Consider the following 27,359-nt stretch of genomic DNA (forward strand, 5'->3'; position numbering starts at 1 on the left):
GGATCTGTAATTAGGGATCACTCTAGGCAGGCTTGAGGGGGACCATATGTGATTCTAGTGTCAGAACCTGGGTCAGTTTCGTGCAAGGCAAACATCTACCCACTGTACTATCTCTCCAATGCTGTTTTTGCTCTTTTTTAGTGTGTGCTAGTTTCAGTAGTATGAGGTCCAATACTTACTTCTTAGTTTTAGATAATAGCTATTCCTACACAGTTATATCTTTTTGTTGTTGTTTACATTTCCCTAATATTTATCTTTTTGTTGTTGTTTACATTTCCCTAATATTTATCTTTTTGTTGTTGTTTACATTTCCCTAATATTGAGGGATGAAGAAAAATTTTGAGAGTGGAGTTTTAAATTTTTGTTTTTGGACCATAACCAGTGGGGCTCAGGGCTTACTCCTGGCTCTGTGTTCAGGGAGCACTTCTGGTAGACCTCCAGGTACCATACGGGATGCTGGGAATTGAATCTGAGGTGACCTCTTGCAAGGTTATCAATTTGGCTCTGGGAAAAAAAAATCTTTCCATGTGTCCTTTGGTTACTTATATGTTTCCTCTGGAAAAAAGAAGTTTATCACATCTGCTGTCCTCTGCCTCTTGAACCTCCTGACTTGTGTGTCAAAGATGGAATCCAGGCACTCGTACATACAAGGACAGTAGTCCAACTGTTGAGTTATATTGTAAACTATTATTGTTTGTAAGGTATCCCTTCCCCCAAGGCCCTGAGCTTTCTGTTGATATGTTAATCCCTCCTGGATGGTCAGACCTGCCCACACCTGGGATGGGAGTGGGAGGGATCTTGAATAAAGAATAAGAATCTAGCTGAGGGTAAGGGACGAGGAGAAAAAGAGAGAGCCAGAGAAGAAGCAGCAAGAAATGGTTTGGAAAAAAACTTAGCATAGAAGCTATTTGAGGAAAAAGCATATGGCGGATAGGGCCTTCGAATAAAGGCAAGCTGACTCCAATGAAACTTTAACTGTCTGCTTGTGAATTAATTTCTCCACTGTTACCTTGCAATCTTCAGACCCGTCAGCTATGGGGCTACAGGTGTCGTGCTAAGGGAGGCCCCACTTAACACATGGACTTTATACTTTATATTTAATCAACAATTGTTGTTGACATTTTAAATATGTCAATATATAGTATAATTTATAATATCTTCTTAGTTAGATTTTTTTTCTGAACATAATTTCTTTTTAATTTTAATTAAAAAAATTGAATTATTGTGAATTACACTTACAAAATTATTAATGATTGAGTTTCAGGAGTACAATGTTCTAACACTAGTCACTTCACCAGTGTTCCCTTCCCTATATTAATGTCCCCAATACCGTCCTGTCTCCAGCTTGCCTGTATGACAGGTATTGTTTTCAATACCTTTTCTTTTCTTTTTACTTTTTTGTATCTTTGGTTTTGGGCCACACCCAGTGTTGCTCAGGGGTTCCTCCTGGCTATGCGCTCAGAAATCACTCCTGCTTGAGGGATCATATGGGACGCCGGGGATCAAACCCAGGTCTGTCCTGGATCAGCCGCATGCAAGGCAAACACTGTACCACTGCAATATCACTCTGGTCCCTCTTTTTACTTTTCTTTTTCTCCTTTTAGGCACTGTGGTTTACCCTACTGTTACTGATAGGGTATTATTAAATATGCCACTTTCCCTCTTCTCAGCACCTAGTCCTGGTCCAGAGTGACTGTAGAGGGACAGATTGGTTGTTCCACTGTCCTCAAGGAAGGAAGGGAAATCCAATACCTCCTATCCAGAGAGGATATGAAGGATTTAGCAGGCAACATAAACTCTCAAAGTAAGCTGTTCACTCACGAGTCAGTTGCTCCATCACGTGGTACCACAAGCGAAGATGATAGCCCCCTCCTCAGCTTTCCTGCCTCCCATTTATTGAGAACCAAACCAAACCCTTCCCCCTGTGGGTGGAGGGGATAAGGCAGGCAGAGAGAACACAGATACAAATGGGAACTATATCAAAAGCCTCCATTTACCTCACAAGTGACCACTTGCCTCTATCATTTTTGTAATGGTCTCTTCCCTGGCTGATCTCAATTTCTAGTCCCCCCATAGTAAGCTCCCTAATAAGAATAAATTCTCCTACTCTTTGGTTTCATTGCCTTTGGTGTTAGTTACTCCCTATTATGCTTTTCTATTGAAAATGGCTTGTTTTGCTACAGAAGTATTTTAGTTCTATTCTATTCCATTTATTTATTTTGCTTTGTTACTTTGCCATTGGACAGACTTCAGAGGTTCCTTGAGTAGGAGATTATGTCTCATTAATTTTTGGGTCCCACATGACTGAGAGGTTCTGAAGAATTTGCTAAAACCTATGCTCCCAGAAAACAAATATATTTAATTAAATAAAGGATATGGAAATAGGCCCAAATGATTATATAGTTAAGTGGTTATTGATTAGATATTTTATTCCAGTCGATGCAATTCAGAATCAATATTTAACTACACAAAGGAAAATTTCAAACTGTAAAACGAAATATCATTTCATTCTTTATCTTGTTTGCTTTTGTTTTGGGATCACATCCGATGGTGCTCAGGGCTGACTGCTGACTCGGCACTTAAGAATCATTGCTGGCGGGGCCGGAGAGATAGCATGGAGGTAAGGCGTTTGCCTTTTATGCAGAAGGTCATCGGTTCGAATCCCAGCATCCCATATGGTCCCCCGTGCCTGCCAGGAGCAATTTCTAAGCATGGAGCCAGGAGTAACCCCTGAGCACTGCCGGGTGTGACCCAAAAACCACACACACACACACACACACACACACACACACACACACACACACACACACACACACACACACACACACAAAGAATCATTGCCCGCAGTCGCTGGGCACCATATGGAATGCTGGGGATCAAACCCAGGTTGGCCTTTTCCAGGACAAGTTCCCTACTCATTATACTTTTGCTCCAGCTTTTTTGTTTTGTTTTGTTTTGTTTTGATTTTCGGGCCACACCCGTTTGATGCTCAGGGGTTACGCCCCTGGCTTAGGGGACCATATGGGAGGCCCGGGGATGGAACCGCGGTCCTTCCTTGGCTAGTGCTTGCAAGGCAGACACCTTACCTCTAGCGCCACCTCGCGGGCCCCTGCTCTAGCTTTTCATTTCACTTTTTGGTTGTGAACTTTGAGCCACACCTAACTGTGCTAAAGACTTACTCTTGGAGGGCCCGGAGAGATAGCACAGCAGCGTTTGCCTTGCAAGCAGCCAATCCAGGACCAAAGGTGGTTAGTTTGAATCCCAGTGTCCCATATGGTCCCCCGTGCCTGCCAGGAGCTATTTCTGAGCAGACAGCCAGGAGCTATTTCTGAGCAGACAGCCAGGAGTAACCCCTGAGCACCGCCCGGTGTGGCCCAAAAACCAAAAAAAAAAAAAAAAAAGACTTACTCTTGGTTCTGTGCTCGCAGATCACTCCCAGTAGGCTTCAAGGGACTATTCGTGATACTAGATATTTTTTCCCCTATTTTATATCTATGACTCCCCATTTCACTTTTAAAAAATGGCACATTTGCATAGATGAAAGAGAAAACCTTTGTATATTATAATTATGAGCTTAAACTGATACCTACCTATTTACCTATCTATCATCCATCCATCATCAATCCATTCATCTATCTATCTATCTATCTATCTATCTATCTATCTATCTATCTAATCTATCTTCTGTTTATATATTCATCGATCTATTTATCTCTATTGCTATTCCATAGATCACTGTTCAGTGCAAGGGAGACTCCTCTATACTTTATAACCCAACAATGTGACACTGAGTCATCCCAGAGACCTCCTGAAGCAGACGGACATGAGAATGTTTATCATAATTTTGCTATGATAAAGAACAGGCATCAAAGGGCAGTATTTTACACAGAGGCAAGAGACACCTCTGATTTGGACCCTGGCCTTTAGATACTGAAGGGCACTTGACTTGGTATGTAGGTTGTGTAATCTGACCTGACTCCTATGTGGTTTTTGTTGTGATTAATGCTATTCAGGCTTCAGGGAATTTTATTTACAGAAGTCCTTAAAAATACTTTTTTCATTTTTGTTTTTGTGTCAGACCCAGCAGTGCTCAGGAGTTACTCCTGGCTCTGTGCTCAGAAATCGCTCCTATCAGGCACGGGGAACCAGATGGGATGCTGGGATTCGAACCATCATCTGCCCTGGATTGGCTGCATGCAAAGCAAATTCCTTATTGTTGTGCTATCTCTTTGGCCCCTTTAAAAATCTTTTTTTAAAAAGAATGAATTAGGATGCTGTGAAGGTCTAGAGGTTGAACTGCTGCCAAACTTGGAGATGAATACTTTTTTGGAGGACAGAGAATGCTTGAGTGGCAAAAATACTTAGGAAAGGGAGTAAACAAAATAATTATGGACAGAATGTTCCTTTCAGCTGCTTCAACTGCAATAATAGGTTGTTGAATAATGACTTGTCATTTCCCAAGAGTACTGAGCACCATTTGTGTGCATGCCTATGTGTGTGTGTATTGTGTGTGTGTGTGTGTGTGTGTGTGTGTGTGTGTGTGTGTCTGGGTATTGCAATTTTGATCCTCATACATTAACACTGTATTTCAGTGGATCAACATAGCAGCTGAATGCCTTCCTTGGCAACTCTTAGTAATAATGAACATATATATATATATATGGTGTCACTTGGCTATTACATGCTTAATAGAGAAAATGAATTCTTTCTATTTATTTGTGCCACACCTGACAGTACCTAGGAATTACTCCTGGCAGGGCTCTGGAAACTATATAGGGTACTGGAGATTGACCTCAGATTAGGCTGCAAGCAAGGCAAATTCCCTATCAAATGTATTATTTCTCTAGTCCCAGAAAATGAATTCTTCATGCCAACAACTAAATGGAATCTGGATGCTAGAATAGGAGAATAGTTTTTTTGTTTTTGTTTTTGTTTTTGGTTTTTGGGCCACACCCGGCGGTGCTCAGGGGTTACTCCTGGCTGTCTACTCAGAAATAGCTCCTGGCAGGCACGGGGGACCATATGGGACACCGGGATTCGAACCAACCACTTTTGGTCCTGGATCGGCTGCTTGCAAGGCAAACACCGCTGTGCTATCTCTCCGGGCCCGGAGAATAGTTTTATTTGTATAAAATCATATTAAAGAATTTAGCAAAATCGACAGAAAACTGGCCGGGAAGATAGCTTAGGTGGGAGTTCACAAGTTCTGCTTGTACAAGAACTTGCATTTGCTCTCTGGTGCCTCATGGCTCTTTTCCCCAGCACCCCTGGGTGAAACCTAAATGGCCCCAGCTCTTCTGGGAGTGCACACACAAAGAATGACTTTGGACCCTTGAACTACACTTAGTGTGATCCCTATATTAAAAACATATTAAAGGGGTCTGTAGTGATAAAATAGCTGGTAGGGTAATTGCCTTGCAGGTGACTGACCTGATTTCAATCCCCAGCACCCCATATGGCCATGGTCTCCTGAGCACCTCCCCACCAGGAATGATCCATGTGAACAGAGCCTGTAGTGACTCCAGAGCACCTCTGCATCTGACTTCAAAACTGAAAACAAAGCAAAACCAAAAAGGCACTGGTTATAGTAAAAAAGATATATGATATTATTGAAATTGGAAATAGTTTTGTGTGTGTGTGTGTGTGTGTGTGTGTGTGTGTGTGTGTGTGTGTGTGGTTTTTGGGTCACATCCGGTAGTGCTCAGGGGTTATTCCTGGCTCCAGGCTCAGAAATTGCTCCTGGCAGGCACAGGGGACCATATGGGACGCGGGGATTTGAACCGATGACCTCCTGCATGAAAGACAAACGCCTTACCTCCATGCTATCTCTCTGGCCCCTGGAAATAGTTTTAATTTAATTAATTAATCTGTTTCTTTGTTTTGGTTTGGGGACCACAGCCAACAGTGCTCAAGGTTTACTTTTGCCACTGTACTCACAATCTTTCCTTTAAGTTTTGAGGGACCACATGGGACACAGAGGATTAAAACTGGGTTGGCCATGTACTAGGCAAGTGCCCTTCTGTCCCCTGGATATTATTATTATTATTATTATTATTATTATTATTATTATTATTACTATTTGTGTGTGTGTTTTTTTTTGGGGGTGTCACACCCAGCAGTGCTCAGGGGTTATTCCTGGCTCCATGCTCAGAAATTGCTCCTGGGGCCGGGCGGTGGCGCTGGAAGTAAGGTGCCTGCCTTGCCTGCGCTAGCCTAGGACGGACCGCGGTTCGATCCCCCGGCGTCCCATATGGTCCCCCAAGAAGCCAGGAGCGACTTCTGAGCACATAGCCAGGAGTAACCCCTGAGCGTCACAGGGTGTGGCCCAAAAAACCAAAAAAAAAAAAAAAAAAAAGAAATTGCTCCTGGCAGGCACGGGGGACCATATGGGACGCTGGTATTCAAACCGATGACCTCCTGCATGAAAGGCAAATGCCTTACCTCCATGCTATCTCTCCAGCCCTGGATATTATTATTATTATTATTATTATTATTTGTGGGTTTTGGGTCACACCTGGCAGTGCTCAGGGGTTACTCCTGGCTCCATGCTCAGAAATTGCTCCTGGCGGCACAGGGGACCATATGGGACGCTGGGATTTGAACCGATGATCTTCTGCATGAAAGGCAAATGCCTTACCTTCTATGCTATCTCTTCGGCCCCTATTCTCTTTTTTTTTTTTTAATTTTTATTAGGACCAATGTGCATTGCAAGTCTTTCACAGTTATATTTAAGGTACCTAGTGACAGTGAATTAGGGCCATTCCCACCACTAGTGTTGTCCTCCTTCTGCCCCTGTTCCCAGCATGCATCCCAAAATTCAACCCCTGGACTGCTAGTATAACAGGTCCCCTTTGTATATAACGTTGTAGATTGGGTATCTTGATTCTGTTGTTATTGACTTTAGGTTTGATATTTAGGTCTGATTATTTTTTTTTGCAACCAATAGTTTTTATTAATTTAGAAGGATAGAATAAAGCCCATATTATAAACAAAAGGGAAATTTTCTGAAAATAATGCCATTACTTTGCCAAGATACAGAATTTCAGATAAATATGATCGCCAATATTAACACAATTACTTGAATTTATCTGATCAGTTTTAAACGCACATACTTACATACTCTGATAATTTTAATTGCTTAGCAATTAAAGAGATTGAGAGCCATCTATTATACTCATTGAAAATACTCTTCAATATAGAAACACTACCCTTTTATTCTGATTTCCAAATAACAGAGAAATATGCACACAACAAACTGACTAATTAAATGTCAACTAAACATATTTTCACAATTAATGTGTGGAAAGTCTTCAATAATCTTAATAAATCAAAACTATAATATATTTCATTATTTTTCCCCAGCAAGATAAAATATGCAGAGAAGCTTAATTCTTTTTTAATACCATTCTATATGTATTCATTTATATTAATATTATTATTATTATTTTTATTGTGGCCAAAGTGAATTACAAATCTTACACAGTGATATTTAAGGTAGACAGTGACAATAAATGAGGGCCTTTCCACCACCAGTGTTGTCCTCTCTTCATCCCTGTTACCAAGCATATATCCCTTATCTCCCTCCTTTATCCCCCAGAATGCTAATGTAACTAAAAGCATATATGTTAACACTAATGTAAACCATTTTTTTTGCAGTTCCAGATATTTTTACTAGTGGTTTCTTAAAGGTTTAGAGTCAAAGAAGCACTGTAAAAACAATGTTAGAGTGGCAATTATCGTTTGCATGGGCCCACCAAAGTATGGGGGTCATGGAGAGGAAAAACTTTGGCCTAAGTACCAGGAGACCCTACCCCTGAAGTTTCCTGACATAAGACCATTTCTAGGCTCCAGGCAAACTAGTTTGTCCAATCCCTGTCATTGTCTGTAGTGCCCATACAGTTATATTTTTCAGAGTCTCTGTTGTTGGTATCATGTTTCTGTATTGAAGGTCCTGGAATCTGTATATCCTACATTGAAGTCAGGATGGTGTGGAACGGTGTCTAATTTCAACTCACAATTAAAGGGCAATGCAGAAAGCCCTGTCTAGTACTCAGGTCGTTGTTGTTGTTTAAATCTTCTCAGTGTTAAGAGAAGACTCTTTTGAGTAAATCGATGTCAGAGCAGCAGTAGGGTCTTCCCTGGTAGAGGATTGCTTCCAGGTGATGTCATAGACAACTTTGGATGTTTCATAGATGGCTTCCCTGGTTCAGGGGTGACTGGATAATGCCCAAACCTCTGAGGCCTGTGCCAGGTTATCATGTCAATGTTCAGGATGTAAGGTCCCGTTGCACCACAAGATTCGTGTGTTCCTATCTCTATTAGATAAGAACTTATTTGTATGTATAGTATTTTCCATTTTAATGTGCCCATGCAAACAAGGAATAATGCCACCTGGCATTATCAGTGCATAAGGGGCCCACAAGAACAAGTCCAACAATCCCCGTGACCTGGTTCAAACATAAGCATTAAACTGAGGGACTCTTTCACCAAAATTCCTTATTGAACAGTTCACAAAGAAAAAAAAAAGATAAAAAGTGGGGAAAATAGGCCAGAGAGATATCATGGAGGTAAGGTGTTTGCCTTGCATACAGAAGGTTGGTAGTTCGAATCCCGGCATCCCATATGGTCCCCTGAGTCTGCCAGGAGTGATTTCTGAGCATAAAGCCAGGAGTAACCCCTGAGCGTGGCCGGAGTGACCCAAAAATCAAAGAAAAAAGAAAAAAAAGTGAGGAAAATAAACAATGTAACTTAAGATAGTGGACACAATTGTCACCGTTTAAGAAAATTTGTGTGTTCCCATCTCTATAAGATAAGAACTTGTGGGGCCAGAGAGAGAGCATGGAGGTAAAGCATTTGCCTTTCATGCAGAAGGTCATTGGTTCGAATCCCGGCATCCCATATGGTCCCCTGTGCTTGCCAGGAGCAATTTCTGAGCATGGAACCAGGAATAACCCCTGAGCAATGCTGGGTGTGACCCAAAAACCACACACACACACACACAAAAAAATAGAAAGATAAGAACTTGTTTGTTTATAATTTCCCATTTTAATGTGCCTATGCAAAGGAAGAACAGTATCACATGGCGAGATTGGTGCCTATGGGGATGCTAGAACAAGTCCAACAATCCAGTTGACTTGGTTCTTATATAAACGTTAAATGGAGGGACACTTCTACAAACTTCCTTATTTAACAAATAACAAAGGGAGGAAAAGATATAGAGGGACTCTTTCACCAAAATACCTTATTGAACAGTTCACAAAGAGGAGAAAAGATAAAAAGTGGGGAAAATAATCTAACTTAAGACAGTGGACTCAACTGTCACCTTTTATGGGAATTAATCAGAAACCTAGTATGGTAGCAACCACAGTTACACAATGAAAGAAGGAAGAGGCCAAAAGGCCGATGAGAGTAAACAAGTAGGTAAAGAGTATTGGCCTCTTCCCAACCTGAGAGTCCATCCTCTCATTTTTATTTTGAAAATATATGGTACCCCCACCCGAACTGGTCTCTTCCCAACCTGAGAGTCCATCCTCCCATTTTTATTTTAAATATATATGGTACTAGCCCCCCCACGGTTTTTGAAATAGAGACCAATGAGAAAAAAAAATACAAGTGAATGTCACTATGTAATGTCCCGACATACACCAGTGCTGCATTGGTCCACCATCCACCCCATGTGTCCCCTCCTTAGTGTCAGGAGAGAAAGGGGGAAAGCCTGAGGACCACGATAGAGTCCACCTGGGCCAGCAACCAGGGAAGGCCTGGAGTAGGGGAGGAAATAGGGGAATGGCTGGAGGCCTGCCAAGCCTCCCAGCACCCCGCAAGCTAGGGAGAATGCCTCTGGCATGGGGTGTCCCCTAACCCCTACCTGGGAAGAGCTGGCCTCCAGGATCAAGGCACCAGAAGCCAGCTATCTGCCTGGCCCCTCCCTCTGCTCCACCCCCCCCCAGAGTAGGGAGGGGGGAAGCCTGGAGACCCCAATAGAGTCCATCTGGAACCCACAGTAGACCACCCGAGGTAGCACTCAGCCAGGCCTAGAGTCCAGGGGGAATTAAGGGGACGACTGGAGGCCTGCCAAGACTCCCAGCACCCCCCCAAGCTAGGGAGAATGCCTCTGGCATGGGGTGTCCCCTAACCTCATACCTGGGAAGAGCTGGCCTCCAGGATCAAGGCACCGAAAGCCAGCTATCTGCCTGGCCCCTCCCTAGGTCTGATCATTTTTTATTTCCACTCAATGTTCATGTGACTATTTTGTCTTGGTACCATCCACTTTTTTCCCCTCAATTTATGAGGTAGAACAAGATGATTCAAGTTCAGTGATCTGTTGGGGAAAAAAAGGAAAGCTGGGAGGACTCCGTCTAAGAGCTATCAATATCAATATCAATTTAAAAGAAGAAAGGGAAAAGAAAAAAAGAGAAGAAAAAACAAACAAGAAGAAAAAATAACCCCTCAAAACCCCCACCAAAACAAGCAATAAACAACTACTCAACAACAACAAGAAAGGGGAAAAAAGGGAGGAGGGCTGGTGTGGCAAGGTTGTGTTTGTTTGTGTGTGTGTATGTTTGCATAGGCAAATTGGAAAGGGAATTCCCTTGGCCTAAGAGATACAGGGTTTCTCCACCCTTGAAGCATACTGTCATGGGAACAACTACATGCTCCGGACATAATCATTATTGAACCTCAAGGTCTTTTTATGGTGCCAGGAAATGTTCTGCTCAGTTGTGGTTGACAAAATCAGTCCTCTGTAATTAGTGATCTTGGTTTTTGCACAGATCCTAGGACGAAGCCTAGGATAGAGTTTTTCTTTATGGTTCCAGAAATGCTCAGTTGCGGTTGTCAAAGTCAGTCTTCTAAGATTAGTGATCTTGGTTTTTGCCCAGATCAAAGGATGGAGTATCTTCTGATTTCATCTTACCATTAGGTGATGAGGTAGGACAACCTGTTTATAGATAAAATTTTTGATGGTTTCTTAACGTCAGGGTGTCATATCAACCTGGTGCAAGTTGGTGCCAGAGCAGAATTAGGGACTCCCTTTGGGGGGTGTTTGATTCCTGGTATTGTTGCAGGGAACTGTGTCAGTTCTATGGTTGGGATCTGGGGTTCTGGATTGGATGGTCACTCTCTGATCTCATGAAGTCTAAGTCGAGTCCCTATAACAAATGCTCAGGGTGGGAGGCACACCTGTATTATAAAATTTATGGATTCTTATCCATAGTAGATAAGAGCTTGTTTCTGTACATAAGATTTCGCCTTTTCTATGCCTATGCAAAAGGGAATGGTGCCATATTATATTGTTGTGCATTTGGGGGTAAGAATGACAGTCTACAATCTCTGTGTCCTGGTTTTGACCTGAGCTTTTATCTCTAGCAAGACATTTTCTTCTAAAATTTTCTACCAAGCAGAACCAAAACAAGCGAAATTAAAAAAAATATATATATATAATAAATAAAAAAAGGTTGGAGGAGGCTACCTTTACCTTTGGAAATAAACACACTAAGAGGTATAACTATTGAGGTATTAAACATACAAGAGAAATATAAATATCCCCATTAAGTCTCTTGAGATATTCTTTGTGGGGGGGAGATCCAGGGCACATTTTCATACCATACCATGGTCTTATTGAGTTTGAGAGATGGTTTGCAGCAGTTAAGGGATCAGGTAGAGTTCTTGAGCTGAGGGTCCTTCTGGAGCTGAATCCAGTAGCATGCAACAGTCCATACTTAGGGGTGAGTCCACTGGATATTGTTCTTTTTTTTTTTTTTTTTTTTTTGGTTTTTGGGCCACACCCGGCAGTGCTCAGGGGTTATTCCTGGCTGTCAGCTCAGAAACAGCTCCTGGCAGGCACGGGGGACCATATGGGACACCGGGATTCGAACCAACCACCTTTGGTCCTGCATCGGCTGCTTGCAAGGCAAACGCCGCTGTGCTATCTCTCCGGGCCCTGGATATTGTTCTTAATGAACAGCAAGCATTCAACAAATACAAGTAAGCACTGATATGAAACATTATTGTAACATCTGTCTATGTTGTTTGCTTCATTTTTGAGCCACACCCAGTGGTGCTCGGGAGGGGTCCCATTATGGGCTGGGAGGGTTATTCCTGGCATGGGTGCAGTGTCCTCCTCCATAAACACATTTACTAAGCCTTAGAGTAGTGGATTTTATTACAATGCTCTTTTTTTTGGGGGGGGGGGTCTCACCCTGCAGCGCTCAGGGATTAGTTACTCCTGACTCTATAATCAGAAATTGCTCCTGGCAGGCTCAGGGGACCATATGGGATGCCAGGAGTCAAACCACCATCCTTCTGCATGCAAGGCAAAAGCCCTACCTCCATGTTATCTCTCCAGCCCCCTTTTACAATATTCTTTTTTTGGGGGGCCACACCCATTTGATGCTCAGGGGTTACTCCTGGCTGTCTGCTCAGAAACTGCCCCTGGCTTGGGGGGACCATATGGGAGCCAGGGAATCCCTGGTATCTTTTATGTCCCCCAAGCACTGCCAGGAGTTATTCCTGAATGTAGAACCAGGAGTAGCCCTTGAGCATCTCAAACAAACACTGTCCTGGCAGGCTCGGGGGACTCTATGGGATGCCGGGATTCGAACCACCGTCCTTCTGCAAGCAAGACAAACGCCTTATCTCCATGCTATCTCTCTGGCCCCCCCTTTTTTTCTTTCTTTCTTTCTTTTTTTTTTATAAGCTCCCTTTTGCAGCTCGCATTATCGGAGGTGGTCTTTGAATCTAAGCGCCGGGTATGGGCTCGGACCCTACGTAACACCCTCTTTTCGTCCAGTGAGGGCAGCGAGTCTGGAGGCGACAGTCTTGAAAATAGTCCAGTGCGGGAGCGGGAGGCTGCGCCCGCCTCCGGTTGCCTAGCAACGGCGTCTTTCCCGACGCGCCGCGGGGGCGGGTCCCGGAGCTTCCGCAGCGCGGAACTACATCTCCCAGAAGGCAGCGCGCGGCGCCTGCAGGCTTCCGAGTGGTGGGGGAAGGGCCGGCGGGGAGGCGGAGCGGAAGCCGAGCGCGGGGCCGCGGGGTCTCCGTCGGGAGAGCAGAGTCTCCTCGGGCTGAGCCGCGGCGGCGTCGTGTGCTCCGGGCGCCGGCCTCCTCCCTCCCCGACGTGCGCGGGCGGCCTCGGCCTCGGCCTCGTCGCAGCCGGCCGCCCCAGCCCGGCCTCTGCCTTCCGCGGAGGCTCCCTGCCCGATGCTGCCGGGCTGACGGCGCGGCGGGCGGCGAGGGTCCCTCCCTTCTTCCTGCTCGCACTGCCCGGTCTCTTCTCCTCCTCTTCTCCCTCGGCAGACGGGGCCGCGCCGCTGGACGGGAGGCCGGGCCAGTCCGATGTCCGCGCTGCGCGCCCTCGCGTCCGCTGCACTCGGCGCCCGGGGGACTGGTAAGGGGGACTCGCGAGCGCGGGCTCGGGGCTCTGAGCGACCGAGAAAGCTCGCGCGGGCTCGGGGCTTCCGTCCTGCCCGTGCCCGCCTGCGTGGCCCCGCGACCTGGCCCAGCTCGAGTGCTCTCTCCGCAGGCCCGAGTGGCCACGGCCGTCGGCGGAGAAACGCACGCCCGCACTCAGTCGCAGGACAGGGAAAGCCGCGCCGAGGACGCCGCGATTAGACAGTCGAGCATTGGGGCGATGAAAGGAGCCTTGGGAGGCCACTGGGTGGGTTCGACTCAGGGGTCTCTGGACGGGCCACTTTCTTTGTGTGAATGACCGGCACTCCCGCTCTCGCGTTGCTCACGACAACCCAAGCTAAGACCTTTCCTTTTCGGTTTCTGCTGCTGTAAGATGACAGAATGTTCTCAGGGAGTTGATGACTCTGCTTCTCCTGGGATCCGCTTTGGAGGAGCTCGGATTTGTTCTGTCCTCCGGGACAACCTTAACAGGAGCTAACGACGCCAATTTTTCCTTTCTTTTTTATTATCTCTCTCCACTCACTCTCTGCCTAGTGATTTTCCCTTTGTGGAACTGGTACTTCTAAGTTGTAGTCTCAGGAAAGTTCATTTATTAGGAAAGTCCATTTATAAGGCATGACTGAGACGTTTCATTTTAGTCTCTAGTTTCTTGCCGATCTTGTACACTTTTTTTTCCTGATTTTTACTGACATTGGTGGCGAATGTTTTCCCCAAGGGAAATTTAAAATCCCGAGGTTAACACGTATTATTGTTAATAAATGATCATCGTCATGATATCATTGAATTAGCCTTGCGACCACATCTGGTGTTCACTTACCTCCTGGATCTGCACTCAGGGGTCACTAGATAGTACCATAGATGGTACTGGGTAGGGGTTGAACCCAGGGTACAAGGTGAGCAGAGACCCTTTCCATTTCTATCACCCATGCCCCCTTAACATTGATACTTTGGCTTTAAACACATATTTATTTTTGAACATTTATGCTCATTTATGGGCTCTGATGAATTTTTAGTTCCATTTCTTTAGTGATGGATACATGAAAAAGAAATGTCGGGAGGAAAGGGAGTAGAGAGAGAAATCAAATGGTTGTATTTTGCAAGAATGACAGAGAGCCTTGGAGTAGAGAAGTGAAAAATTTAGTCTGTGAGGCATGGCATATGCAAGAAAAGATTCCTCAAAACATAACAAGGACCTGGGCATCAGTAAAGTAAGCAGGGCACCTCAACCCAGGTCCTTTGCCTGGTCTGTATTGTGAATTGGGAGACAAAAAAAAAAAAAAGTAAGCAGGGCACTTGCTTTGCATGTGACTGACTCAGGTTTGATCTCCATTCAGTGGTCTGCAGGAACAAACTCGTCCTCCTGAGAACCAAGAATGACCTGCCTCATTGAACACTGACAGATTTAGCTTTAAAACAACAACAAAACATAATCTCTGGACAACCTCCTCTTCCTAAAAAAAGCCATTTAACAAAAACACAAGTTTCAAAAATGTTTTTGTGTTTTTCAGGGCTGTAAAGGATAGGGAGTAATGGCTACAGAAAAAGGAGATACAGGGACTGGAGGGATAGCCCAGTGGCAGGGCATTTGCCTTGCACACAGCATCCCATATAGTTCCTTGAGCCTGCCAGGAGCGATTTCTGAGCGCAGGGCCAGGAGTAACCCCTAAGCATCTCCAGGAGTGGCCCAAAAACAAAACCAAAAAAAAACCTGGTTCTTGTCTTAGCTCTGTTACTGTCTGGAGCTCAGGTTCCTTGTATCCCTCAAACTCATTACTCTAAAATAGCCAGTTCCAAAGCTCTTCTAGTTCAGGCTGCCAATAATAAGAGAGACATTTTAGATGTTCTTTTTAGTGTGTGTGGGAAAATAGATGTCAGTCCTTTCTTTGTGTCTTGAGGAAAGCTCCACAGGAAATTTCTAGAAAACAGCCATAAATAGGAATCTCCAGGAACTTTCTCATCCTGTCTTTCCTTAGCTGCATATTGTTTCTTTTTTTTCCTTGTTGTTTTTTGACCACATCTGGCAGGTGCTCAGGAATTACTCCTAGCTGGCTTGGGATCAGGGAAAAGGCATTCTGGGAATTGAACCCAAGTTGGCTGCATGCAACACAAACAAAACACCCTACCCATTGTACTATAGCTCTGGACCTTCTCCTGAAATCTTTTTTTTTTTTTTTTTTTCTTAAAGCCAGTCAAATTGAGCAATGGGATGGGGTTATATACCAACATTTGTGATACTAACGTTAATAAGTTCTGATAAACCACTGTCATCGAACCAGTCTCTCCTGAAATCTCAATGTGCTTAGAGCCTCTTTCCTTGGACACTGTCTCTTTTCCCTTTTGGTCAAGTATTCTGGTTACCCATTATGCTGCTGCTTCATAACTCTTTTTTTTTTTTTTGGTTTTTGGGCCACACCCGGTAATGCTCAGGGGTTACTCCTGGCTATGTGCTCAGAAGTTGCTCCTGGCTTGGGGGACCATATGGGACACCGGGGGATCGAACCGAGGTCCATCCAAGGCTAGTGCAGGCAAGGCAGGCACCTTACCTTTAGCGCCACCGCCCGGCCCCTGCTTCATAACTCTTAATTCTGGTTTGTATCTTGTAACTCTTTCTCCTAATCTAATGTTTCTTTTCCCACAGTGGTTGGGCTTCTTCTGCCTTTGTTTCCTTCCTGTGGCCCCTTGTTCCACAGATTGACCCTCTAGTCTTGAACCATAGTTCTCTAACCCCTTTTGCATGATTTACATCTGTGGCTGCTATGGAATCACTATGACCCCTTGTTGAGTAACTGTCCTAATCTTACTTCCTTCTCTCTTTTTTTTTTTTTTTTTTTTTTCCTATTTTTTTTGCTACTCCCAAGGGGTTTCTCTTTGCTCTGTGTTTAGAAATCTCTCCTAGCAGGGCCGGGAAGGGGGTGCTAGAGGTAAGGTGTCTGCCTTGCAAGCTCTAGCGTAGGACGTAGGACGGACTGCAGTTCGATCCCCCGTCCCATATGGTCCCCCCAAGCCAGGGGCGATTTCTGAGTCCATAGCCAGGAGTAACCCCTGAGCGTCAAATGGGTGTGGCCCAAAAACAAAAAACAAACAAAAAAAGAAATCTCTCCTAGCAGCCTTGGGGACCAGATGGGATGCTGGGAACCTGGGTCAGCCATGTGCAAGGCAGTGCTCTACCCGTTGTGCTTTCGCTCTGGCCCCTAATTCCTTTTGTGAATTTTTTATTTCTGATGCTAATAGCACTGTTTTCTTTTCTCTCTCTCTCTCTCTCTCTCTCTCTCTCACTCACTCTCTCTCTCTCTCTCTCTCTCTCTCTCTCTCTCTGTCTAACTGGAAAGAAAGGTAAGGACAGAAAATATCATTAACTGAGGTCTGTGATTGAAATAACTAGTACTTCATGCATGATGTATTTCAGATTAAACTTTTACTGTGGCACAATGATTGCCTTATACTTCTCTTTTTCTTTTTGTTTTTTGGGTTACACTCAGAGGCGGTCAGGGGTTACTTCTAGCTTTGCGCTCAGAAATTGCTCCTGGCAGACTCGGGGGACCATATAGTATGCCAGGGATCTAACCAGGTTTGTCCTGGCTCAGCTACGTACGTGCAAGGCAAATGCCCTATTGCTGTGCTATTGCTCTGGCCTCTACTTCTTTTTTTTTTTTTAAATCTTTCTTTTTTCTTTTTTTGTTCATTCTCAAAGGTTCATATACGCAAAGCAATTGTTCTAGTCCTGAGCTACTTCTCCAGTCCCTAAAGTTTTCTGTTCCTGTCCTTGCCTTACTTTACCCAGTTTCTTTTGTTTTTATTTATTTATTTATTTATTTATTTATTTATTTATTTATTTATTTATTTATTTATTTGTGGTTTTTGGGTCACACCCGGCAGTGCTCAGGGTTATTCCTGGCTCCAGGCTCAGAAATAGCTCCTGGCAGGCACAGGGGACCATATGGGACGCCGGGATTCGAACCGATGACCTCCTGCATGAAAGGCAAATGCCTTACCTCCATGCTATCTCTCCGGCCCCTTTTTTTTTCTTTTTTTTTTTTTTTATTTTTATTTATTTGTTTGGGGGGGGTTCACAACCAGCAGCACTCAGGGGTTACTACTGGCTCTGCGCTCAGAAATCACTCCTAGTGGGGCTGGAGTGGTGGTACAGATGGTAGCACAGATGTGCTAACCTAGGACGGATCTCGGTTCCATCCCCTGACGTTCGATAGGGTCCCCCGAGCCAGGAGCGATCTCTGATCAGCCCCGACACAGTTTCTTTTAGATATTTTTGTAATCTTAAGTGCTATTGTCTTCTTTTCCCAAATATGCCACTTAAAAATGATTTGGGGGAGGTTGAGAGATATTACAACTAGTAAGGTGCTTGTTAGTAGACCCAGGGTTTGATTCCTGGCATCCTATCTGGCCCCTTGAACACTGCAAAGTTAGGAGTAACCTCAAACCTGAGCACTACCAGGTGTGGCCCAAAATGCCTTCCCCCCCACCTCGGGGGGGGGGAAGATTCGTTATTTGAGGTTTAGTTCTGTATCTTACCTGGAATTTTTAAAAATATTTTTTATTTTTGGGTCACACCCGGCAGTACTCTGGGGCTATTCCTGGTGCTATGCTCAGAAATCGCCCGTGGCAGACTTGGGGGATCATATGGGATGCCAGGATTTGAACCACCGTCCTTCTGCATGCAAGGCAAACCCTATCTCCATGCTATCTCTCCGGCCCTCTTACCTGGAATTTTAGCTTTGTTTAGCTCAAGATATTTTACATTGTTTGTGGGAAGGGGCACTTCTGGAAGTACTTGGTGCTACTGTGGTGGGAACCTTTTGTGCCAGGATCCAACTCAGACTGTTGCAATAGGCATGAGGCATGTGATCTTTCATTAAGCCACCCTCCACCCCCCAACTCAGGGCATTTGCATGATTAAATCTGTGGCAGATTTATTTCTCAGTGTTTTGGGGAGACAACTCTCTGAATCTCTTAAGTGCTAGAAAGTATTCTATGCTTTTTTTGTTGTTTGTTTATTTTTGGGCCATACCTGGAATTATGTATTCAGGGCTTTCTCTGGTCTGTTCAGGGATCAACGCCTGATGAACTCTGGGACCATATATGGGTGTTGAGAATTGAAACTGGGTTGGCACCCAGTCTTCTATATTATTGCTCTGGCTTCAATATTATATGCTCTTTTGGGGTGTGTGTTGGGTCACATCTGACAAGTTCAGGGGTTACTTCTAACTCTACTCAGGAATCACTGCGGCTGTGCTCAAGGGTCCATATGGGATGCGAACCTGGGTCAGCCATATGCAAGGCAACGTCCATACCTGCTGTACTATTATTCTGGCCCTTATTCAATGCTTTTTGTGATAAGTATCTATCCCTCTAGTTGTACTCTTCTTAAGAAACCAATAGGCAGTGGTTCTCTTAGTATCTTTAGCTCAGAGTATTTGTTTTTGTTTGTTTTTGGGCCAAACCTTGAGGTGCTCAGGGGTTATTACTGGCTCTGCACTTAGGACTTACTCTCATCAATGTTTGGGACCATATGAGAAGACAGGGATAGCCACATGCAAGGAAGGCCCTCCTTGCCATACTAGTTCTCCAGCCAGGTAACATTCTCTTAAAGCAAAAATTAAAAAGGTTCACTTACTATTACAATTTATTCAGGTATATAAAGTTTTCTCAGGGGTTAATGTGGGTTAAAGAAAAGCTTAGACAAGAGAGTCAGGAACTGTGTTCTGGCCAGTGTAATCATTGCCACTAAGCATCTTCTTTCAGGCATTACACTTCAGTTCTCTGGACTCCAGTGTCCATCTGAGTTGTGAGGGGATTGGATTCAATATCTTCTCAGTTTGTTTGTTTTTTAAGCCTAGAAATGGGTAACTGAAGATATTTTAAATCTCTCTCTAAATGGTTGTCTTACTTGATTATGCCTGCTAATCTAATGTTTATGTCCTCAGCTAGCAAAGGAATATGCAACTGCATGCTATGAACTCCTGTTACAGAACTCATTCATTGAATGAGTTATTGTAATCTATTTTCAGTTATAGGTAGCTTACCATTATACAATAATACTCATGATTTTAGATTGCTTTTAGGAAAGGCACATAGATGCTCAAGACCATTAACAATATTTTATGGTGTGGACTCCTCTTACAGTGCTCATTACCATAATCACTTAGTTTTCTAGACTTAAAAATTATAATTGCTTTTAAGAATGCTCTCTAGACAATCTAACCCATGAAGACTTCAGTAAAGTTTACCCTTACCAATCATGATTGGCCTAGAAAATGGAAAACCTTTCTATCTGACTTGCTGGCTTTATGTTTTTTTAAGGTTTTTGTCCCATTTCACCTGGGTCAGCTTTTCAACTGTAACCCATGGATCGACCTCAGTGTCTGTCTATGTGTACACATGAGTGTATATGTTGGCCACCTTAATGTCTGTCTTTTTGTTTTTTTGTTTTTGGGCCACACCCGGCAGTGCTCAGGGGTTATTCCTGGCTGTCTGCTCAGAAATAGCTCCTGGCAGGCACGGGGACCATATGGGACACCGGGATTCGAACCAACCACCTTTGGTCCTGGATCGGCTGCTTGCAAGGCAAACGCTACTATGCTAGTTCTCCGGGTCCCTTAATGTCTGTCTAATGTCCACCTGTAATATACATGTCTGTCTATGTTGTATACTGCCCTTCCTCCTGTTATGTATAACCCCTCTTTCCCCTTCACCTTACAGATTCTTTTCTAACCCTGTACTCTACTCTCTCATCCCCCATCTGTTATTCCCTCCCCCCATTTAATCCTTTATATCCTCAGGGTTTTTTTTTTCAATTTTCTGTTTTTTGTTTTGTTTTTATTTTTTAATATAAACTCTTTAAGCACTATGATTACAAACATGATTGTAGTTGGGTTCCAGTCATTAACAGAACAACCCCCTTCACCAGTGCAACATTTCCACCACCAATGACCCCCTCTTTCCTTCCCATCCCCTGCCTGTATTCGAGACAGGCATTTTACTACAGTTACTTTTTTTGTGTGTGTGTGTGTGTGTTTTTGGGTCACACCCGGCAGTGCTCAGGGTTTTTTCCTGGCTCCGTGCTCAGAAATCGTTCCTGGCAGGTACGGGGGACCATATGGGATGCCGGGATTCAAACCGATGACCTTCTGCATGAAAGGTAAACGCCTTACCTCCATGCTATCTCTCCGGCCCCAGTTACTTTTTTTTTTAAGTTTAGTAAGGATAAGAGTTAAAAAAAATACAATAATAATGGTGTGAGAGTGGCAATTGTTTGCATAGGCCCAGAAAAATATGGGGAAAACGGGGGAAAAAAAACCTTGGCTTAAATACAAGGAGAACTTACCTCTGAAGTTTTCTGGCATGAGACCAACTCTGGGCTTCAGGCATACTAGGTTGTCCAACCCCTGAGTCATTCTCTGTGGTCCTGGTGAAATTTTTTTGCACATTAGCTGTTGGTGGTATCAGGTTTCTGTAGTTAAAGATTCTGGTTTCTGTGCATTTCCTCTAGTTTCACCTCACCATTAGATTCGGAGAGCCCTGCCCTGCAAGCAGGTTGTTGTATACCCTCAGTTCTTAACTCCTAAGGAAGTGGAACATTTCTCCCACTCCAGCCAGCTGCCAACCAGCTCCAGTGAAAAGATTCTCAGCCTGAGAAGAAGCTGCCACTGCCGCTGCTGCTGATTTGCTCTTGGTAGCCATTTTCCCCCACCCCCCTTTGCTGTGACTGTTGCTTGCTACCAAATTTGGTTTTTGAGAAACCCCCAATTTGAAGAAATTTCCTGATATGTAACTGCTGGGAGCCATTTTTTTAGACTTCACAAGACCAAATCACATGCTGAAGCTGTGTTCCAGATTTTATCCCCCACAACCCCATAGACTTTCAAAAGACTTAAAGGGACATAAATCTCTCCTTTGAATATTTCATTAGCTGTATTTCCTTAATAGGTATAACCCTTACTGTATATCTTCATTTTTTTTTTTTTTTGAGCACAACCAGCAGTGCTCAGGGGTTCCTCCTGGCTCTGTGCTCAGAAATTGCCTCTGGCAGGCTTGGGGGACCATATGGGATGCCGGGATTTGAACCACCGTCTGTACTGGTTTGGCTGCGTGCAAGGCAAACGCCCTACTTCTGTGCTATCTCTCCGGCCCGTGCTGTCAATCTTTTTATATAGCAGCAATATCCCCATTTTTTGGGATCTATTTAGTAGGGTATTCTAGTAGATAAGTTTCTCTAGAGTTCTGAGTTCATGTTAGAACCAAGTCATAGGGATTGTTTAGCTTGTTATTTTTACCCCCATGTGCGGCAGTAATACCATGTGGCATTGTTCTTTTTTGCATAGGCACATTAAAATGGGGAAATCTTTTTTTTTTTTTTTTTTTCTTCGGATCACACCCGTCTGATGCTCAGGGGTGATTCCTGGCTAAGCGCTCAGAAATTGCCCCTGACTTAGGGGGCCCATATGGGACGCCAGGGGATCGAACCACGGTCCTTCTTTGGCTAGCACTTGCAAGGCAGACAGCTTACCTCTAGTGCCACCTCGCCGGCCCCAAATTGGGGAAATCTTAACGTGTACAAACAAGTTCTTATCTAAGAGATAGGAACACATGAATTTTTTATTGCAGTGGGGCCTTACACCCTGAACACTTGTCATAGTGATTTGATTTAGGCTTTAGAAGATCAGACATTGACCATTTACCCTTGAACCCATCTATGGAAATAGCACCATTTTCTACACTAGCACCAGAAATCCGAATAATACCAGGGAAGATCCTACTGCTGCCCTTTCATCGACTTACTCCAGAGTGGGTTCATATGAGGCCTGACGACTTGGTAACTGCAACAACCTGCTTTCAGGGCAGGGTTCTCTGCATTGCCACCTGATAGTGAGAAGAAACAAGAAGACACTCTGTGTCACCCTGACTTCGACAGAGGATCTGTACAGAAACCAAGATCTCTAATTACAGAAACCTGACAGCAACAACAGTGATTGTGAAGAGCTTTTACTGGGACCACAGAGAAAGACTTTGGGGTTAGACTATTTAGCATGGCTGGAGCCTGTAGTTGGTGTTATGCCAGGATACTTAATAGGTAAGGTCTCCCTGTTTTTAGGCCAAAGGTTTTTTCTTTCAATTTCCCCCAAATTTTGTACCTGTGCAAACAGCAACAACTGCCATACACACACCTTTTTTTTAAATTATATATATATATATATATATTTTTTTTTTTTTTTTTTTTTTTTTTTTTTTGGCATCACCTGGTGACACTCAGAAGTTACTCCTGGCTATGCGCTCAGAAGTCACTCCTGGCTTGGGGGACCATATGGGAGGCTGGGGATCAAACCTAGGTCTTTCCTGAGTCAACTGAGTGCAAGGCAAATGCCCTACCACTGTGCTACCGCTCCGGCCCCTTATCATTATATATTTTAAACTATTTATCTTAAGAGAGAGAGAGAACTTACTAACCCTTCTGCTAATGTAGTAATGACTTTATTGGAGATACAATAATTTTCACAGATATACTTGCTACTGAGCTTTCTTTTTTTCATCTCTCCCATTTTATTTTTTATTTTTCATTCTATTTTCTATTTTCTCAATAACTTTTCTTTCCTTATCTTGAAATAAATGCATTATCATCAGTTATGTCAACTCTTTGAAGCATTTTCTTTAAGTAAAAAAAAAAAAAAAAAGTAGGGACTGGAGTGATAGCACAGCAGTAAGGTGTTTCCTGGCATGCAACCAACACAGGAAGGACAGTGTTTTGAATCCTTGCATTCCATATAGTCCTCTGAGCCTGCCAAGGGCACTTTCTGAGCATAGAGCCAGGAGTAACCTCTGAGCGCAGCCGTGTGTGACCCAAAAAACAAAAACAAACAAAAAATATAAGTAAAGTACTGTGGTGTTTAGAAGTGATCCTGACTAGAGTAATAAGGATTTTATATTCTTTGGTTCACTGCATTTAAAACAGACTCTAGGCTCATATTGCATTTTGGAAAATGAATTGTTCTTATCAACAGCATGCTATTTAGGTCATTTTTTAAGGTCTGGTAAGTCACTCAATGACTTAACACCAGTAAATAATTTCATATTTTCTACAATTCTCAGCAAAAACGTTTTCAAGCTTGCAGCTTCTTGAGTAGCTGACTGCTAAATTCTAATGAAAACATCAAAAGAAAGCTGTCAGGAGACATGCTTACTATTATAAAAATAGCATGTAAATACAGAGATATCAATATTATACGAGACAGTGGGAAGACTGACTTGATTAGGGCAGCTATTTTTGTTAGTAATGAGAAATAAATTTGGTCTTCTGGGACTCGATTGTGGAGGGCTTTGAGAGCTAATAAGAGTTTTGTTTGTAAAACATCCTCTGTATACATAGTTTATCGAGAATTATATATTATACTCCTGTATAAGTCCTGATACTGATAATAAAGGTTAATTATTTATTGAGATATATCATGTGTCATTTCATTTTCACCAAATCCACTTGTACTTCTATATAACTAAAGACATAAGGGCTTATGGAGATAAATAGGTTGTAAAGTTTTAAAAAATAGAATATGGATTTTCATATGAGGAATGATGGAATATCTTTTTTTTTAATTTTTAATTTTTTTGATTTTTGGGCCACACCCAGTGATGCTCAGGTATTACTCCAGGCTACGTGCTCAGAAATCACTCCTGGCTCAGGGACCATATGGGACTCTGGGGGATCGAACCTCGGTCCGTCCTGGGTCAGCCATGTGCAAGGCAAATGCCCTATCACTGCACCATTGCTCCTGCTCCTGAGTCTTGAGTCTTGAAGTTGGCCAAGAGAAGGAGTACTGCTTTTATTTATTTGTTTGTTTGTTTGTTTGTTTGTTTATTTTACTCTCCCTTTTGCTGTATTAGAAACTGAGGTTAAAAGCCTCACTTAAAATATTTTGGCCACACTCAACTGTGCTCAGGGGTTAGTTATTACTGGCAGGCATGGGGTTCCATATGGGATGATGGAGATTGACCTGGGTGGGTCACATGCAAGGCAAATGCCTATCCATTGTTCTGTCACTCTGACTCTGTTAAAAGCCTCTTGAAACTTTGAACTCTGTCTTCATGGCTATCTTGGGCAAGTTAGTTAACTTGTACTTTTTATTTATTTTGGTTATTATTTTGGTGGGCCACACCCAGTAGTATTCAGGGATACTCATGCCTCTGCACTCAGGAATTACTCCTGGCAGGATTCAGGGACTATCTGGGATGCCAGAGATTGGATCAGGGATGACTACATGTAAGATAAGTACCTGCTGTACTAGTAGTGCTCTGGCCCCTAATTTATTTTTATCTATTATTAATTATTCTATTATCTTTTCTTTTTTCCATTACCCCCTTCTATTCTTTGTTCATGTTGTGATGATTGGAGATTTGAAAAATTCCTCCTTATGACACTGATATTAGAGGTATTGCTTTAATAGGATTTGAGTAAGATATGAAAAATGTAATAATTGTCAAAGAAGGAGATATACCTTTAAGTCAAAATTGTTGACACCTCTTTTAAAAAGATTAATTTTATTTTTGTGCCACACCAGTGGTGCGCAGGGGTTACTTCTGGCTCTGTGCTCAGGGATTACTTCTGGCAGTGCTTGGGGAATCATATGGATTGCCAGGGATTGAACCCTGTTTGGCCATGTGCAGGGCAAGTGCCTTTCCTGTCGTACTTTGCTTCGACCCCAGAATTTTTTCCTAATTTTATCATTGTTTATCCTGTTCAGATATAGATGAAGACTAATAATATGTTATCTTCTCTCTTTTACAGAGTTAATTAAGAACTGGAAGCAACTTTGGTGCAGATGAAGTAGATACATTAGAAGAGATTTTTTTTTCTGTCAAAACTCTTGAAGGTGGCTTGCCCACTTATCAGTTGAGTTTGTTTGCTTCATCAGAAATGATTTTTACCATCTCAAGAAAAAATATGTCCCAGAAATTGAGTTTACTGTTGCTTGTCTTTGGACTCATTTGGGGATTGATGTTACTGCACTATACTTTTCAACAGCCAAGACATCAAAGCAGTGTCAAGTTACGTGAACAAATACTAGATTTAAGCAAAAGATATGTTAAAGCTCTAGCAGAGGAAAATAAGAATACTGTGGATATTGAGAATGGTGCTTCTTTGGCAGGATATGGTAAGATACCACAGAATATTTTTTAATCTTCTCTTTACTTTTTTCCTATTGAAAGATAGCCAATGAATTTTAGTGTATTCAAGCATGAGTCTTCAAAACTTTCATTTTCTCTTGACTTTTTATTTTGAAAAATTTCAGCTGTATTGAAAAATGATATTATGCATATCCATTACCTAGATCTCATAGTTATTTAATTTTTGCAAGTATTTTGCAACATTTGATCTAATTATTGAAGATATTTACATAAATTGTGACATTTCAATGCTAAATATTTCCATTTGTGTCCCTAAGTATCATGATCTTTTTCTTTTTCTTTTTTTGGTTTTTGGGCCACACTCGGCAATGCTCAGGGGTTACTCCTGGCTGTCTGCTCAGAAATAGCTCCTGGCAGGCATGGGGGCCCATATGGGACACCGGGATTCGAACCAACCACCTTTGGTCCTGGATCAGCTGCTTGTAAGGCAAATGCCACTGTGCTATCTCTCGGGCCCTCATGATCTTTTTCTACGTGATCATAATACCAATATCTAATTTTAAAAAATGTTTCAGATTATCCATCAGTAAATTGTCAGTGTATGTCTATTAACTCCTGAGAAGTAGCATTTGCATATTTACTCAGCATTTATTGCTTTTCTTTCTGTCACATCCTAAGTTCCTGCTGTGTTTCAAATAACTTGTTCATGTCAGTTTTTGTCTTAGTTAACCCTTATGTGAGTGTATAGCAGGGGTCTCAAACTCAGTTTACCTGGGGGCTGCAGGAGGCAAAGGCGGAGTGTTCCTTGAGTGCAAAGTCAGTAGTAAGCCTTGAACATTGGGGGGTGTGACCCAAACAACTAAAACAAAAAAAAGATTCCTCTAGGGCAGGGCCACAAAATGTTGTATGGAGGGCTGTTTGTGGCCCACGGGCTGCGAGTTTGAGGCCCCTGGCGTATAGGAATTCTTTCAACATTATTTTGTTTTGGGCCCGGAGAGATAGCACAGCGGCATTTGCCTTGCAAGCAGCCGATCCAGGACCAAAGGTGTTTGGTTCGAATCCCCATGTCCCATATGGTCCCCCGTGCCTGCCAGGAGCTATTTCTGAGCAGACAGCCAGGAGTAACCCCTGAGCACCACCGGGTGTGGCCCAAAAACCGAAAAAAAAAAAAAAAAACCCAAAAAACACATTATTTTGTTTTGGGGCCAGAGCAGGGATGCTAAAGGTTATTCCTGGCTCTTGACTCAGATATCCTTCCTGGTAGTGTGTGTTGGGGGACTATATGGGTGCTGGAAATTGCACTCAGATAGGCCACATGGACAGCAAGTGCCTTCCCTGCTGTAGTATCTCTTGGGGCCATATTATTTAAATTTTAATAATTAGGTTATTTTTATAAAAATATTTGGTAATTATCTCCATACTATGAATAATATACTTCATGAATTACTTCTTGATTTTATTTTATTTTATTTTATTTTTGGTTTTTGGGCCACACCCGGCGGTACTCAGGGGTTATTCTTGGCTCTCTGCTCAGAAATAGCTCCTGGCAGGCATGGGGGACCACGTGGGACGCTGGGATTTGAACCAACCACCTTAGGTCCTGGATCGGCTGCTTGCAAGGCAAACGCCGCTGTGCTCTCTCCGGCCCCTCTTGATTTTATTTTTATAGTAGCTAATTATTGCTAACTTCCCATAACCTGTGGTTAAAGTTGAGTTTTCTTTTTCAGTTCTCTTCCCTGTTCCTTCCCTTTTCTTTCCTCTATCACCACAGCTGTTGGTGTGGCTGGTTTTACATGTGCTTGGTTGGGTGCTTGCAG

The 27,359-nt window shown here is 43.1% G+C and overlaps 1 protein-coding gene across 2 annotated transcripts in view; it reads left to right on the top strand.

Moving 5' to 3' along the window:
* The first annotated feature begins 13,316 nt into the window (after nucleotides 1-13,316).
* CCDC126 (coiled-coil domain containing 126) overlaps nucleotides 13,317-27,359 on the top strand; it is a 31,029-nt gene continuing 16,986 nt past the window's right edge. Inside the window, exons 1-2 of one of the 2 annotated variants that reach the window (XM_049781490.1) lie at nucleotides 13,317-13,387; nucleotides 25,202-25,568. In XM_049781490.1, coding sequence (XP_049637447.1) covers nucleotides 25,331-25,568 — 238 coding nt within the window. In that variant the 5' untranslated portion in view covers nucleotides 13,317-13,387; nucleotides 25,202-25,330. Of the gene's footprint in view, nucleotides 13,388-22,302; nucleotides 22,499-25,201; nucleotides 25,569-27,359 lie in introns of those variants that run through there. The other variant, XM_049781489.1, reaches the window with a different exon arrangement.

Source organism: Suncus etruscus, chromosome 10 (genome assembly GCF_024139225.1).
Source record: "Suncus etruscus isolate mSunEtr1 chromosome 10, mSunEtr1.pri.cur, whole genome shotgun sequence".
NCBI classification, from domain to species: domain Eukaryota; kingdom Metazoa; phylum Chordata; class Mammalia; order Eulipotyphla; family Soricidae; genus Suncus; species Suncus etruscus.